We start from the raw sequence: 16,345 nt of genomic DNA on the forward strand, positions 1-16,345 counted from the left end.
GGCTGAAAAGCAGAGAGCAACCGATGAGTTTAAGCAAACAACAAGACGCCACAACAGTAGGGCACAGTGCTTGGCATGAGCCGCCTTGGTTGGGTTCCATGCTGCCCAGCTCTGTCCCACTGAACAATTCCATGCACTGAAGGAGGCACGGCAGGGCAGCAGGCTGGGAGCTTCGCTGTGCCACAAAGGTACTCTCTTATGCTCATGTGTGTGCATGTGTGTGTATGTGTACAAACATGTTGCCACTCCCCCAAATCCAGCGACAGTAAAACGGATGTGACAAATGACTCAGAGCGCTGGGTCTGCGAGAAATGCGAGCCGCAAGCAAACCAAAACTTAGTCTGCAAAAGGAAAAAGCGAACACATCTGGGAAAAAGGATTGGCAACCCAAGAGAGAGAAAGCTGGAAGCAGCGATACTACAGGAAGCCAACAGAGGACCACAAGTTACGCTTGAACAGCCAGTGTGCTGCAAAGGTCAGGGCAGCGTGCAGAAATCCCCATATGCAAACACACATCCTGCCAGAGCGGGCAGACACCCGCGCTGCGTGACCGCACCCAGGAAAGAGGTTTCGGCAGGACGGCCACGAAGGCTGGTAACAAGCTGAGGGGAGCTAGAGCATAACGCACACGCTCCTTGGTGTCAGCACACACCACAGCAGCAGTCAGCGGGGCTGAAGGGACTGACCGGCACGCAGTGCTTAGCAATAACTGGCACCCAGGAATAAGGCCGTGCACGGGCACCTCACCTCGACCCCTCTGCATTCAGGCACCGTGCAGGGCGGCCTCCACTACACCCCCTCGACAAGAGGAAGGATGCAAAGCCCCTCCTGAGGCACAGGGCTCTGTGCTTCCTGCTGTCACCTGACGGCAGGCCTGAGTCACACAGCCTAATTTACATGCCACTTGATCAGGGCTTCCTTCCCTCCCGCCCCATGGAAGATACTGATATGTGCTCTAGAAAAGGTAAACTGTAACTGCCTGACATCTAAAGTATTCCCATGGAGGAGAAGCAACCAAACAATATGTGAGGGATGTGGGGAACGGCCACGTTTGGTTGGTTTGTTTTCTCAGAGGTACCAGCCTGTCACCCTGCATTCACAGAAGGGCTGGTTCACAGAACCCGTTCATGGAAGCCCACTCACTTACAGCATAAGATTCATGGAGACAAAGAGAAACCAGCAAAAAAAAGAGCTGCTTGTCTCTAATGACTTTCTATGCAGAATGCATAAATCTATCTGGAGAAAGAACGGAAGATCAGAACTGTTTTTTCCCAACGACAGCATTTGTTCCTGCATTTGCATATTCCTGCTTCTCCTGCCTGGACTGCAACTCCAGGCTGATGGTTTTACTTCTGTTAAAAGCAGCTTCACAGGTAGCTTTCCGAGCCCAAAGAGTACAAAGTTACTGACCTCTAAGCAATACGCTGTTTCCCGGGTGACACGGGTGACACCCCAGTGATCCTGCAGGGTCCCTACACAACCCCGAATCCTTCCCTTCCTCCCTGACCCCAACTCTGCTGTATGCAGGATGCTTCATTAACTGATAGTCTTAAAGAAATTCTTTAGTGTTTGATACTCCTTGCTCCGCTTTCCCTCTTTTGTTACATGATGCCTTCTATTCAAACAGCCAAACCAGAGCTGGCAAACGGTCTCTCTAGGTTTTTTACATGTTGCTGCGAGGCAAAATAAACAGTTGTTTCCAGTTTACATTTTCAAGGCTACAGATGCATGTTAATTATCCTTTCAGCCTGCTAATGGAAAACTGAAAGGGATTTAAATGTGTTTTTCTAAGGCGGACCCCAAAGTCTGTGGACACGTGTCCCCTCCAGCTCTGGGCTTCGTGCTACCCAGAGCGAGGTACAACATCTCCTCCTTTCATGTTGACTCTGGAGGCATTTTCACATTTCAGCAAGGCTTTACAAAAGGCCATGAGATGGGGATTAAATCTTGCTGAAATCCAAGAGCTTCACGTGTCTTTTCAGAGCAGCAAAGATACTGTGTGGGCTGACCTGAGATGGGCTGACCTGAGACCATCTGAAGGATAGGGCACTTCAGAGTGGGGCAGTAGGAACTACATTGTAACATGGGACATTCATTCATTTGTTAAAATGCTGCAGTTTTTAATCAAAATCCATCCTTCCTTTTGTCTTCTGAAACAACAAATTAATATAAAATAAAAATCACCAGGTCTCATACACTGCTCAGACAAAAATACATATTATCAAGACTGCCCTGTCAAACAGTCTGAGTAGAAGAAGGAAAAACTGGATACAAAACTGCAGTTTATTTCCAGTTTGGGTATCAGGTTTAGAGCTGGCTGTTAAACAAAGGAATGAAACAATCTCAGAAGTGCAAAGCCAGTAAAGCAGGGACCCTCCCCAGAGGAGGAAGTAAGGATCCATTTCCTTCTTTAAGTTTTAGAAGCTTTAATTCATGATACTCATTGTCTGCCAAATATTTCTTGGAATCTTTTAAATAACTGTTTATTCTAGTTGTTCCTACCGTGCTTCAAGCCAAACTACTGGGCTCTCCCCTGTTGATGCTGCCTCTTTCAGAGTCCAGAGTCAAGAGCAGTGCTAACACGGCGAGGTGTGACACTCATTAAGCACCTATCACTTATACGACTTTGAATACACATAGGTACCGAGCAGGTATGCATATAGACACACATACATATCCATCGTATCTACAGATGACACAAAGGGCAGACTTAAAAGTGCTAAGGTACCTACACAAACAGCATGATGTTAGCTAATTCCTAGCACCTTCAGAAAGCTGGCTCCACATCCTCTTCCTGCCTGCTCCACACAAGCTTATTTTCCAGTGTTTGTTGCTATATTTATCACTTGAATTACAGTATTACTGAGAGGCCTCAGGCAGACTCGTTCTCCTTGACTCCTTTCATACAGTGGGAAGGTCTGTACTGCTCAGACAGCACCATTAACAGTTAGCCTGGCCAAGATCTCTACACTGTCATCACTTTCCCAGCACTATCAGGAAATCCTTCCATCTGTCCTCAGATGGCAATTGTATATACTTACTGACAGCAGTCACTCGCTTGTAATATTTATTTTTATCACCCTAAGTGCAGGAAGACTATTGTCAATTAGTATTAGGATGGGGAAAGCAGGAAACGAAGAGTTAAGACTGAAAGCAGCTTTGTTTTGCTGTCTGTGCTTCATTCCAGTTGGGTCTCCTAACAGGTTCTCTAACACAACAATAAAAAGAGGAGATCTGTCAATTAATGCATGTAATGGGAACTAACAGAAAGAACATACGCATTGACTTGACAGTCTACAGATTTCCCTGAAAGGACAAAGAATGTATCTATCCAGTTATTTCCATTATTCAGTAGTTTCAGCTTGGGGAGGAAAAACATCTACCAAACAGCTTGCATGGAACGAGTATGAAAATCTTTAAGTGCTTATTGCCTCTAAACTTGTGAGTCAACTGTCTTCGTTCCGGGTTAGCTTCATTTGTACTTATAAAACATGGCACTGCAAGAGAAAATTATTCATCTATTGTCATTTACACAAAAAGATCAGACTTGCACATTTGAGGATTGTTATTTAAACTAATTAAAAAGAGAGAGAGAGATGTAAGGAAGTGAATTCTAAATAAGTTTCCCCAAATATTCCTGCCTGTGCTAACATCAAACATAGAACATCTTGGCCCCAGAATGCTTCGTTTGCCAAACAACAGCAATTGGAAAGGTTTGACTATACCTTATGATCCAATTTTATGTATAAAAATGACTCCTTTTTAAGCTACAATCCTCAGATGAAATCTGTTTTTAAGTCACACTTAAAGCAGAATGCAAGAGCATGGATAAACAACAGCAGTTGCTGAGGTTCCCCACCTTACAAACACTGGGAGAGTTCTCACTTCACTCCCTGTTATTTTTGTTCTAGGAAACGAAGGAAACAGTACTTAGGGAGCTGATGAAGTCACCCAAAAGGCACTCGCACCCACTCTAAATATGACCAGATATTTGCAAATAAAAGTTTAAGTGCGAGTTATCCAAGCAACAAGTGTCAACCAGGTGCACGTTTAGACAGTAAAAAACAGTTCCACAAAGATCTCGCTCCATCAAATGTCTCTTTTCAGATGCACAACTGAATTCACGGGAGTGCTGTGTGAAGAAGCCAACACCTTCAGAGTTAGTTCCTTGCTCAGGTCTTCTCAGCGATCAGCAAATCCTGTCTCATCCCAGAGAGGAGCAAACAGAGACCCGCTGAATAAAACTGCCTGCAGCTCTCTGAGGAGTGATGTATGAGCGAGGTACATAATTAAAGAGGGACAGAGCAGGAAGGAGCCCAGAATTGGTACAGGAGAAGTCACAGGAGACTCATATTTAGTAACACGGCAAAAGTGATGTCATAGAACAGAGCAACCAAAAGGGGAAAAAGGAGAAAAGCACATGGTGAAGGACTGGACAAGTCCCAAATGGCCAAGGAGAAAAGCTCAAAAGATTGCAGACTGTGTTTTGGCAGAAAAACACAGAGAAAGATCTGTTGTCTATTTCTGATGGATCCTTTGAAGTTTTCTGGATCCAATCTGATGTTTGCCTGTCATTCTTTGCCAAAAAAGATAAACCTTGCCAGGGAAAACCCACCTTCCTTTATCCTCACGCTAATAAGAAAACAAACGGTCTGTTTTAAATATCAAACACTTAAAATGTGGAGTCTTTCTTCTGCGATGTGTTTGAGACTTTGATATTTCCAAGCTGCCATACTTGCAACTGCAACTGACCCAACTTGTTCCTGGCTAAGTCTCTTGTGTCTGACCAAATTCCGTCAGAACACAGGCCATGGTCCACAGCTATCAGCCCACCAGCTCCATCTGTACTCCTCTGATCTGGGAGATAGAGATTTATTTTCTGAAATGTCTGTGTATAAGCGTACAAAATGCTTTTTTATTTTCCCCTAAATTTTGTACTGATACTGAAAGTCTTTCAGAATTCTGTCACTCTGTAATAGTAATTGCTTTTAATATTCTCTAACACTGCAATAAACTATAACACTGTAGTATTATTAGCCTTATCTTTTTAGGGTCCAGCCTACCACAGTCTGTAGGCATAATCTTACCTTTCAGCCCTTCCCCCGGATTACTCCAGTTCTTACTTTAAGGTGCCACGTCTTGCTGTGTGTGGGACTGCTCAACAAGACTGAAGACTCATTTGGCTCAAAATTATCATGCAACCATCCCCACATTTATGATGCCGGGCCTGCCACAGATATCAATTCCCATTAAAATGGCAGCATTTACTACACATTGCTGTAAGCAGTATACTGAAAATTTTATACCTATTTGCAGCTCTAACAGGTTAAAATGCCCCAAATGCCGTTTTGCAATCACTGTGGGCAGATGCTTTTTAATAGCGTTATTCACATACGAGGATTATCAGATAACTCGCAAAGCTGGAGCTCAAGTAGGTGTTAATTCAAAGAAAAATAAAGCACTGGGCAGGAGGAAGACAAGAACAGGAGGCTAGAAAACGGACGTTTGTATTCAGAGGACAGTAAATACACCTTTAAAGCAGTTGCTGTGACACTGTCCCTTTAAAGCTTGTGTCCTCCTCCCAGCATGGAACACTAACTACCTGCTGTAAGTAGATGCACTGCTACACACACTGCTTTACGTACACTGCTCTACCTGCTTGGGTCTCCTCTTATTGTCCAGAGCAGTGTAACCGTCCCCACACAAACCATCTACCCAAAGCTGCTTCTTGCCTCCCCAGCTGCAGGAGCCCAGATTTCCATTCAGTAATGGCACCAGCCATTTACCAGGGCATGCTCTTATTTTATTGAGGTCATTCCAGATTTTTTCCTCCTCTCTCTACAGCTGCATTAACAGCTTCCTTCCTATTTTTAAATCAGTAGCTAATTTCAGCAACTAAGTGCTTATTGTTTTTTTCAGGGTCACTCATAAAACAAACACCATTATTGATCTTTCTGAATTCGCCACCAATTTTTCCCTTTTATCTCATCTGAGTGACTATTCAGCAGGCAATTTCTCAATAAAATGGGACATCCATCCTAGATAAACCAGGGTATCAGAAGAAAGAGATCTTTCTGTCCATGTGTGCTAATACAACTCCTGTTACACCAGTAGTCAAGCAACTCATAAGTGTTAGTGGTTTTTATCTCCACAACACCTTTTCAGAGGGAAAAGAGCTATTTCTTGTCCTTTAAAACAGGGAACTAAGACACAGAGGGCTGTAATCCCTCAGAGGCAAAGATAGTTCACAAAATGTAGAATGAAATGAATCTTTTTTTTCCTATATCTTAACCACAGCAGCATCTTCCCTCTATTTACACATGTACCCTCGACAAATGGTTGCTTATTTGTTGGATTGCAGGACTGATGACCCAGCCAGTTGGTATTTATCCCACATTTTTAATCAGTACCTGAAGACAAATGACATCACAGGCAAATATGAAAAAACTTGTTAGACCAAACTGCTGCAGTACTTTATCTGCTCTGACTATTAAGATTCAATATAATTCTTGGAGCCTAAGCCCTAAACCTACTCATTGTCCTACAGTTAAGCTAAAGGACATTCTGGCTTTGCCCCAAAGAACAGGATACCAAAATGCAAAGCAGCCCTTCCAGGTGGTAGGACCCAAGTGACATCTTCCACATACTAGCTACCTAAAAGCACCTTTGAAGATAGTGCACTTATTCACCAATTCTACTTTAACAAGATATGCAAAGATAAAAGATTTACTGGCCATTACCATTTTGGCTAAGTGAAGCAAATTCGGTCCTTTTCAAATTAATTCTAGATTGATTCACAAAGAAACATTAAATGCAGTTTGACTGCTATAATAACGCGCCATCAATCATCAGACAAAATTTTTCAATGGTCCCTCTGTGTATCATCACTATCTGGCCATTTTCTTAAAGATTTCTCTCTCTTCCTACAGCAATGAAAGACAGTCTTGTTCTTGCTGACCAACACACCCCCAAAGAAAGGGTGGAGAGCTGATGGCCTAGGACTAGAGACTACTGCCTATGCTGGATGTGTCTGTAGTGTTGTGCCACATGGGGCTGGCTGTGCCCACGAGCATTATACCTAACGAGACAAGAGAACTGAGCTAGGTCCAGGTCCCGTGCAGCTCCTGGAATCTGAGCTAGCTTTTTGGTATGACAGTACCCACAAATGGCTGGATTCAGAGCCAGGACATTTATGCCTGTGCACTTAATTATAGGGCAGGCCCTCTTGTCCTGCTTTAGCACTTCCCAGCTCTATTACACACAGTTTGAGAAGTCTGTTCCTGCACAGGAGATTCCTGCCAAAGGCCCAAGAGATGCAAAGTACCATGTGCTAGGGACAATAACATGGCCATTTGAATGTATTGTGACTAAAGCTAGTATATTAGCAATGAAATAGGTTGATTTTTTGCATGAGAATACAAAGACCAAACATGCCAATTGTGCAATGAATAAAGAAGTAGGTAGCAAACACTCAAAGATTTGGAAGCAAGTAATCCCCTGGATAAAGGGCATTCAATTAATCAGAACATCTGTCCCAACTCAGACAGTTCTCTTCTCATACACATATCATAATGTTTTCTGGGAAACAAAACAAAGACCAATGTCATCACCAGGATTCCCTTTCACTTAAGGAAGCGCATGTCAGGCAAAACCTGGCAACAAAAATGAGGTAAAGTCCTAGTAAGGACAACACGAAGAGGATTTTTAACAGGTAACACGTTAGCTTCAGGCAGATATCAGCCTGGTCTCACATGAAGTTGAATGTCACCGCATTGCATGCAACAGGAGCAGCACATTCAGAGACAATTGACATCTGGACGAACTACATCCCTGCACCAATGCCCCCAGCCTGCCTGATGGTTGACTCAGGGCTCTCTGTAATTTTCACCTCAGCTTACTAAGTCATGTTCAACCAAGAGACTGCTTTGTCTTCACTTGAACTTCACATTCTGTTAGTGTGCACAAAGGAAGTAAGTTATGTTAACAGCACACCTATTTTTTCCCAATGAAGATGTACTTCCTTGGATATCATTGTCATTCACATACCTATTTAGACACCTTGTCAAAGGCCATGACCAGTTGTGTAGCATACAATATTTTTTTTTTTTAAGGAAAAAACTCTCATTGAAACAAAAGGGGCCATTCAGCTACTAGGTAAACAAATGGGAGTTCACCAGAGGCTGAAAAAGGAAAGAGATTAACATGCTTCCATGTGGCTATGGTCTCAACTGTTTCAATTAAAACTTTCACAGTAAATTAAACCATGACAGAGGTAAGAATGAAGTCAATTTTCTGTGGATTGTGCTACTCCGCTGACATAAATTGCCATTATTAGGTAGTATATTCAGCAACCTGTATAACGATAGAGTAACAAGACCACAACCCAGTGTTGATTAAGTTTGGCCTTTTGCATGCTAATTTTAGTCTGCTCTGCCAAAATAATTGAATGTACCACCTTATTTACACACCTCTAGATATTGAGCACCCTCTCTCTATTCCTCCTTTACCGACCTTTGCTTAAGCCTGTGGTGCTGGCCTTCACTCCTTGCAGCGCTGGATGTCCAACACCACTTGGCCACTTCCTCAGCTGTGCTCAAAGCCTTTCCATTCACTTTCCACCACTTACACCCATCCTCTCCCAGGGCTCTCTTCTCAAGGGTACTGCTAGATGTCAGCCTATCTTCACCTTGCCCTTCTGTTTTCCTACACATTGTACACAACACTTCATTGCTTTCATGCTCTCGCAGGCTAGAACCACCAGCAACTTTCCTTGACTAGAGAATGAAGGCATCAGCTACCACGGGATTGCCCCAGAAAGGTTGGAAAGGACAGCAAATAAATAGATTCCCACTGCTCGATGCCTGCTAACAAGTTCAAACAACATGTTACGCAATGCGTATACACAATAGTGACCAAAACTGAGGGAAGGGACAGCCTTGCGTGTGTGCCACGGTACCAGACCCCCCTGGAGAAAGCTCTGCTCCGCATTACTGAGGCTGCACCACATACGGATGTCTCAATACAATGGGGTGCTTATCTGGCTGCCAAACGCCCGCCATGCTCTCCCACCTCAGTTCCATCACAGCAGCACCAAGTAAAAGGTGACAAAGGGCTACGGAAGAAAGTCAACGCAGCGCAAGACAAGGTGAAGCCAGCGGATGGGCTGAAGGCCCCGTACCCAAAGAAAGACCTGCGTGCAGGGGCCCGAGGGGCAGCGCGTGTGACACCCCACGGGATGGCCAGGCCCTGCTGCACCGCACAGCCCCTCCACGGGGCCACGGCACTCCACGGGCTGCACCCACCGCCCCGAGCACCTGAGCGCAGGCCTCGTCCCCATCCCCACGGGCGTCCCCGGCCCTTCCCCGCCCGCTCTGGGCCGCGCCGGGCCTGGGGCCCTGTGCCCCGGGGGGAGCCGGGGGGGCCGGGGCGAGGGAGGGCGTATAATAAACAGCATCGCTGTCACGCAGGCAGGGCTGCCGGCTCCCAAAGCCGCCTCCCCGTGATAACAATCCAGGTACAGCCCGCGCTCGCCCCCCTCCCTCCCTCCCTCTTCCTCTTCCTCCACCTCCTCCTCCTCCTCCCGGGGGGCCGGGGAGAAATCCGCAGATCAAAGAAAAGATGCACAACAATAGCGGGGTGGGCGCGCACCGCCGCCCCCCGTCCGGCGGGGCCGGGGCCGGGGCCTCCGGCGGAGGTTCGCTGCGGCCCGGCCGTGCCCGCCCCGCGGGAGGGCGAGGGGAGCGGCTGCGGCCCGGGGGGCCGGGAGCCCCCGCCGCGGTACTCACCCGGGCCGGCCAGTGCGGGTACCCCTTCATTTTGGCGAACACCAGGTCTCCAGCCTTGTATTCTCGGGGCCGCGGACGAGCCATCGGGAGCCGCCGCGGGAGCCGCCGTCCCCCCCTCCCTCCCTCCCTCCCTCCCACACCCCCCGCGCCCCGCACACGCCGCCCGGGGGCAGCCGGCCGAGCCCCCGCGGGGTGCGATGCGGCGGGGCGCAGCCGGGAGCGGGGCCGGGCCGCGGGCAATCCCCGAGCTCTCCGGCGGCGGCGGCGGCAGGAGGAGATGGGGTGTGTGTGAGTGTGAGTGTGTGTGTGTGTGTGTGTGTGTGTGTGTGTGTGTGTGAGTGTGTACGCGGGGGAGGGGGAGGCCTTGGACACAACCCCAGCAGCCCCCGGTACAGGGAGCCGGCTGGCGGCGGGGCGCCTGGCCGGGCGGGGGCGGCCGGGGAGCCCTCACCCCGCGGCGGCGGGCGGGCGCGGCGCTGCCCGCGGCCCCCCCGTGCGAGCTGCTACGCCGCCCGCTCCATCCCCGCCGCAGCCGCCGCGGCCCCGGGAATATGGAGCCGTCTCCTCCGAATTACTCCTCGGGCAGCGACCGAAAACAGGATCTTCTTATCCCCCCCACCCCTCCTCTCCGCCTCCCCCCCGCGCTTCGCCTTCCTGTTATTTTCTAGGTACACAGATCGGTTTCTATGAAAATAGGAGAGCAGAGAGCGGCTCCAGTCCCTCCCGGCCCTTCCTTCCCCTGCTGAAGCATGACATGGTTCTTTATGCGCGCCTGACATGGAGGCTGGGCGAGGAGCAGCAGCCGCTGCGCCCTGCAGATTGCTGCAGCCGGGACCCCAGCTCCCCCGACTGTGCCGCCCCATTCCCTGGCACCAAGGCCTGGCCTGGTGGGGCGGCTCCGTGGGGTGCCCCCCAGCACACCGCTGCCCACGGACCCCTGGGCCTGCCCCAGCCCTTTCCACGCAGAAGAACACAGCAGATGTAGACATCAGCTGCTGGGCTTTCCCATCTCTGTACCCATCCTCTCTCCACCACCAACCCTTCCATGTTCCTCACCACCCTACATCTCAAAAAAACAGCACAGCCACAGCAGCAGGAAGACCGGAGCTGGAGTCCACTTAAATTCACTTACATTCACAACAAGGGCTTGGCCTCTGAGAACATATGGGACTTGGCTCTTGCCAGATGATGCCAATATTTAGAAGCATGTACCTCAGTGGAAGGGAAGCACTCACAAATTCCAAACCCAGACATCACCATTTTTACCATAATGTTACCAGTTCAGTTATAATGTTCAGAAATCAATTGTAATTGACGTTCCTCATACTGAAATGTTGTCAAGGGAAGCACCTGCAAGCTGGGTCATAAGCAGAAAGGTTTTCCCGTAGATTTGGCTGGAACTATAGCAGACAGTATGGCAGCTATCCTCTCTGGGTTTGGGGAGACAGCTGTGTCTGCATTCCATGTCCCAAGGACAGGCACATGGAGGAGAAAAGACATGGTTGGAGCTACATGGTCCCATCTAGGGAATGAAGCAAGTGGGCCACAGAACTGCCAGTCTGCCAGTAAGGGCAGAGAACTGTCTGGGCACAGAACTGCCAGTAAGGGCAGAGAAAGAAGGGAAGCAAACACCTCTCCTAGCACCTGGTTTGGGGTTGGGACAGGACCAAGAAGGCTCTCACTGCTTATGGTGTCCCCAGAGGTGGTTGTGGCACCCAAACGCTGCTGTCTGCAGTGCATGAGTAAATAAAGCTTGGGCACTTTGGGGTCATAAAATAGGGTATGGACTTCTCTGCTGGGGGAAGCATTGCTGTAAAATCATTAACTTGGTTATCAGTACCAGACTAACAATGGGAAAAAACACACAAGAAGCTGAATAAGCACTTAGGTGATTGGCCTGCCCTCTGTCAATGCCGTTATTTGCCTGAGCAATCCAGATCAGTGACAGTTGCCAACACAGCCACCTTCAGAGGAGACATGTGGCCTAAGAGCTCACTTTCACTTTCACATCAGATAGGACTTTGTATCCTTTCACTTTTACACCTCATTTCAGTTTAAATTCCCTTCCGAACAAATGTCATACGAAATCTCTGACTACAGCAGTTGAGGACTCTGATCTGAGTCTGTCTGACGTAATTCGGACTGTTGTGCCTTACCTCCATACTTTGCTGTCTTCCAAAGCAACCTTGTTTCCATAATACTTAGGAGAAAGGTGGAGCCGATTTATTTATTTTTTTCTTATTTATATGATTTGCTTTTCATTTACAGGTACTAACAGATCTTTCTGATAACATATTTAATGACCTTAAGTCACAAAGGAGCAGGATATGTGCCTATTTCTTATAAAAGGAAACTGTATGGTCTATATACATACACATATAATAAATGTATTGCTAATTAGAACAACAAATTCAAAATGACTAGATACTGAACTGAAATTTCTCATCAAATATCCACTTTTTATTTTAAACTTTCATTCGTCCCAACATTGGTGTCTGTGGAGGTTGCAGTGAGTAACAATATTTCTATTCTGCAGTATTAGAACTCCAAAGGAAACTCATCCCATGAACACACAGGGATACAGCTCTCCTTATCTCTTGCATATCAGCTGCAGTGGATGAGTTGCGGAGGTAAGATTTCAAGGTAAGAACTCTGCTCAGCTTTGACCAGCTGAAAACTCTTGAATATGCTTTGCAAACAGTCCCACCATCAGGATGTAGTTAATATGCTGAGAAAGGATGGAAGAAGCTGCGAATTTCACTGCTGGTATATGAAAAAAGAAATAAAACGCTCCACACATTAACAGCATGGAAAACAACCTCAGCAGAAACAAGAAATGAGTTTCTTAGCGTGCGTAACTCCATCAGCCACTGATTACAGAAGACAAAACATGAGACCTGCACAGGGCCAGTTCTGCCATGTCACCTGCATTCTGTCTCCCTCCTTCTTTTTATGAATGGAACGTTATCTACCCCTTCTACACAGAAGTGGGAAAGAGAAATCTGCTTCTCATCCTGCTGGCCAGGTGTTATGTTTTCTGGGCAGGGCGATATGTACAAGTAGGGGAATGAGCAGGGACAGGGAGTAAAGGCAGAGGCCCTGCAGGGCCATACAGAGAAGTGGCAGGGCCAGCCATGCAGCCATCCATCACTGAGACAAGAGGTGGCAGAGGGACCTGGCCAGAAGCTGTGGCCACAGTGGTGAATTTTGCTTTCCCAGCAATTCCCAGGAAACAGTATTCTTAAGCTATGGGGTAGCTTTAAGCCAGTCCCAATTATTCCCCGATGTTCATGTGAGGAGAAAAATAGCTACATAACTGGTTGAAAATTTTCATAGGGAACGAATTCCATTGATTCAACAGAGTGTGGATTAATCCTTAAGAAAAGTGCACATGGACATAAAAGGCCTAATTTCAAAAGCACCCTCCAAAGTCATGGTTAAATTTTTAAACACACGTAAGTTTTGCATGAGGTATTCCATGATCATGGCTTTACACACAGATATTGGACTTCTGTATGCTGCCTTCTCTACAGACTTTATTCATCTTGCAATCCTACACTTGCCATTTTGTGACATGCTGCTTATATAAATCCACAAAGATTATTATATTGTATTGCCTCTGAAATTCTGTCCCTGGCCATCTTATAGCTTTTCCTTTCCCCACTCAAATCCCTTCTAAGATCAGACTGTAGATGTTCTGCAGCACTGCCATGTGCATAATAACTTTACAATAAGATGCTGGGAAAAACCTTCTTTTTACTTGTGTATTGGTAGTTGGTACAATTTCCTTTCCTTCTGCATTTTCTTTTCCTGTATATAAAGATGTGTTAGTGATGACCACGATGATTAGCAATTTGCTGATGTCCACGGTAAGCTAGCGCTTAGCTGTTAAATGTTTTAATAGGAAATTGTTCTGAGTCACAACTGAGCCATTCCCCCGTGCAACACATGTCTGAGAGCACTGTCTGCAACCGTGCACTCCTTCAGGTCAGCAGAAAGGTGCCATAATGTTATATGTCCCTCTCAACATGCACAGAAAGGCACTTACCATGCCCATTAGGATATTCTTAATTACTGGAGATAAGAAGCTCACCAGGGGATCTCAAACCCTCTCCATAACAAGCTTAGAAGGGAGAAGGATATGTATCATAGCTGGAGCTGGTTATATATACCCAGTTTCATGAATCTTCTTAGGTTATACACCGGAGCAATCTCCTAATCATATTAAATTAGACCATCTTCAAGGTGATTGCTTTACATGTTGCAGAAGTGTGAACATGTATCCTAGAGGCAGAAAAGATTGGAGTACTTCAGTGAGAATTACCTTCCTGCGTGGTTGGGAGGCTTCTGTTGTTAGCTGGAAAGATTTGTATGGGATGGAAATGTTATTAGCGAGTATGCGTTGCCACCATTCCTTGTTCTTTACAGGTGTCTCAGCTGAAGCTACAGCAGATAACAGATGCCTGCAGTTAGAGCTGCTTAGTGATTTCCAATTCAAACCTTTGCTTTCAGTTGCTTATATGTTTTTCATAATGTAACCATCAGAACTGAAATTTTCCGCGATGATTGTGTGGCTAATAATAAAACTCCCACGAGTTCTTGACAATGATGGTAGAAGAAATAACTGTAAAATTAGCAAATTGCCAGGTACCTTTTGCTGTCCTGAGAGTATCCATAGAAATGTAGCCAAGTTGCAAGACTGCAAGAAGCATTCGTATGCACCCAATAGGAGCTGATAAACAAGTCGCAGACGTTCTGTCTGGACTAAACATGCTCTAAGCTAAAGTGAATGTGATTCAGCTCAGGAGTGGAGACAACTATGGAAGCAATGCTCACGAAAGGAAAAGATGGCTGTTTCCCTACTAGTTCCCAGGCAGTTCACCAGGGTGGAGTGACCAGACGTCTATGGAGAGAGAGAACTGGGAAAAGCTGACAGGGGAGCAGGGGACAGTTAAAGCCTGGGAAGGTCATGAGAAAAGGGATCAGGCGACAGGTGAAAGCAGCCACAAGTGGAAGAACACAAAGATTTCAGAATGTCTTAGAATATATCAAAAAAATCCACATATATTCTAACAAAATTCTGTGGCCCAGTGTTTCATTCTCTGCCTCTAACTTCTCCATACATTGATAATGATCTATGACTGCGCTGCCAGTTAACCCATCAGCTCAAACTGAAGTCTTGACACTGCATTCAAAGGTGTCAGACTCTGTGACCTTCTAGAGTCTCTAAGTGAGAATCAGCTCAAGCTTTTCTATAGGGGTAAAAACAAAAAAGCCCAGAAAGAGATTGTATCACAAACCATCCAAGAAGAGAGAAGAATTAAAGTTGCACCAGCAACCTGGGCCTGTGTATTTCCCAACATTTGACTACCTGACTATGCAACTTCATTGTTCTTTGAATTTGCTCTTGGGTCATGTTACGTTATTTGGCAGCTGTTTGTTGAGAAACACTCATCAAAATTCAGTACTTCCACTAATATTCAATAAACATAGTTTATTCAATAAACTAACATTAAAAAAACTTAGTACAAAGGTTATTGCCTTGGACAGAAGTTGTGCAGTGTCTTTTCACTTTGCTGTTCCCATATTTTAAAGAATTTGGGAGAGATGTCATTCATTACAAGTCTTTTCATCTTCATTTGATATTACTAATCTATAAAATGCCTTCTAGAAAGACTGGGTGACAAGCACCATCTCTACAGCCATAAAGCCATAATACCTAGGAAAGAAAACCTGCAACTGACATTTCTCCTCTGGAGAAATATTTTAAATGTGTCATCTAAAGCCCTAGAAATTTATTGGGTGAGAAATATGTTGAGAATTGGCAGGAACAATAAATTTAGCGCCAGATTCATGACACTTATGCCATCATAGTTTTCCCTCATAAATACTGGAGAAAAGGATTTCTCCCACATGCCCCTTGGTACATTCATCAAAGTACTGTTTGGAATGTGACTTAATGGATAATTACATTCCAACATGGACAGCAGAACATATTTACTTAAGGAGCTTTGTAACTTTACTTTTATGTCACCTGAATGACAGTTCCAGAAAGTGGGGAACAGAAAGAAATAATGTGACTTGCATGCCACCTCTTGAGATTGTCACTGTTTTGTATCAAAAACTCTCTCTCAGGAACAGGTTTGATGTTGGGATTTACTCTGGAATTTACTGTTTCAGAACCCAAGCTCTGAATCTCATGTTGTAATGTAGTATGATGCATAGATGTTATCACTAGAAAAATAATGAATTAATTAATAATTCTATCAGATGTTTCTTCTTGGATAGCTTGGCATTGACATGAGTTTAACAGAATCCACACTGAGCTACTGGAATGTCCTCCCAACTCTGTTGAAATTCATATAAAAACACTCAGTGATTTTCCCACGATGTTACATCTCAAATTTGTTTTACATCATTGTTCTCTGTTCTCATGGCCAAGATCACCAACCTCTTGTTGACTCAGATCCATGAAATGAGTCTTATCCTCAGCTCCCTCCACCTCTTTTACCACAGTTGCCTCCAAATCTTACCTTTCTTTATCTATGATAATTTTTCTT

At 45.7% G+C, this 16,345-nt stretch overlaps 1 protein-coding gene and 1 long non-coding RNA gene across 2 annotated transcripts in view; one reads left to right on the plus strand and one right to left on the minus strand.

Annotated features, from left to right (window-relative positions):
- The window catches only part of HDGFL3 (HDGF like 3), a 36,696-nt gene extending 26,769 nt beyond the window's left edge, over positions 1–9,927 (minus strand). The window contains exon 1 of the mRNA XM_021407060.1: positions 9,786–9,927. Within this exon, the coding sequence (XP_021262735.1) occupies positions 9,786–9,869 (84 nt within the window). The 5' untranslated portion in view covers positions 9,870–9,927. The remainder of the gene's footprint in view (positions 1–9,785) is intronic.
- Positions 9,431–16,345, plus strand: part of LOC110403611 — a 36,875-nt gene continuing 29,960 nt past the window's right edge. The window contains exons 1-2 of the long non-coding RNA XR_002441757.1: positions 9,431–9,514; positions 12,322–12,428. This is a non-coding gene — a long non-coding RNA (uncharacterized LOC110403611). The remainder of the gene's footprint in view (positions 9,515–12,321; positions 12,429–16,345) is intronic.

This window comes from Numida meleagris, chromosome 9 (assembly GCF_002078875.1).
Source record: "Numida meleagris isolate 19003 breed g44 Domestic line chromosome 9, NumMel1.0, whole genome shotgun sequence".
In the NCBI taxonomy this organism is placed as follows: Eukaryota; Metazoa; Chordata; class Aves; order Galliformes; family Numididae; genus Numida; species Numida meleagris.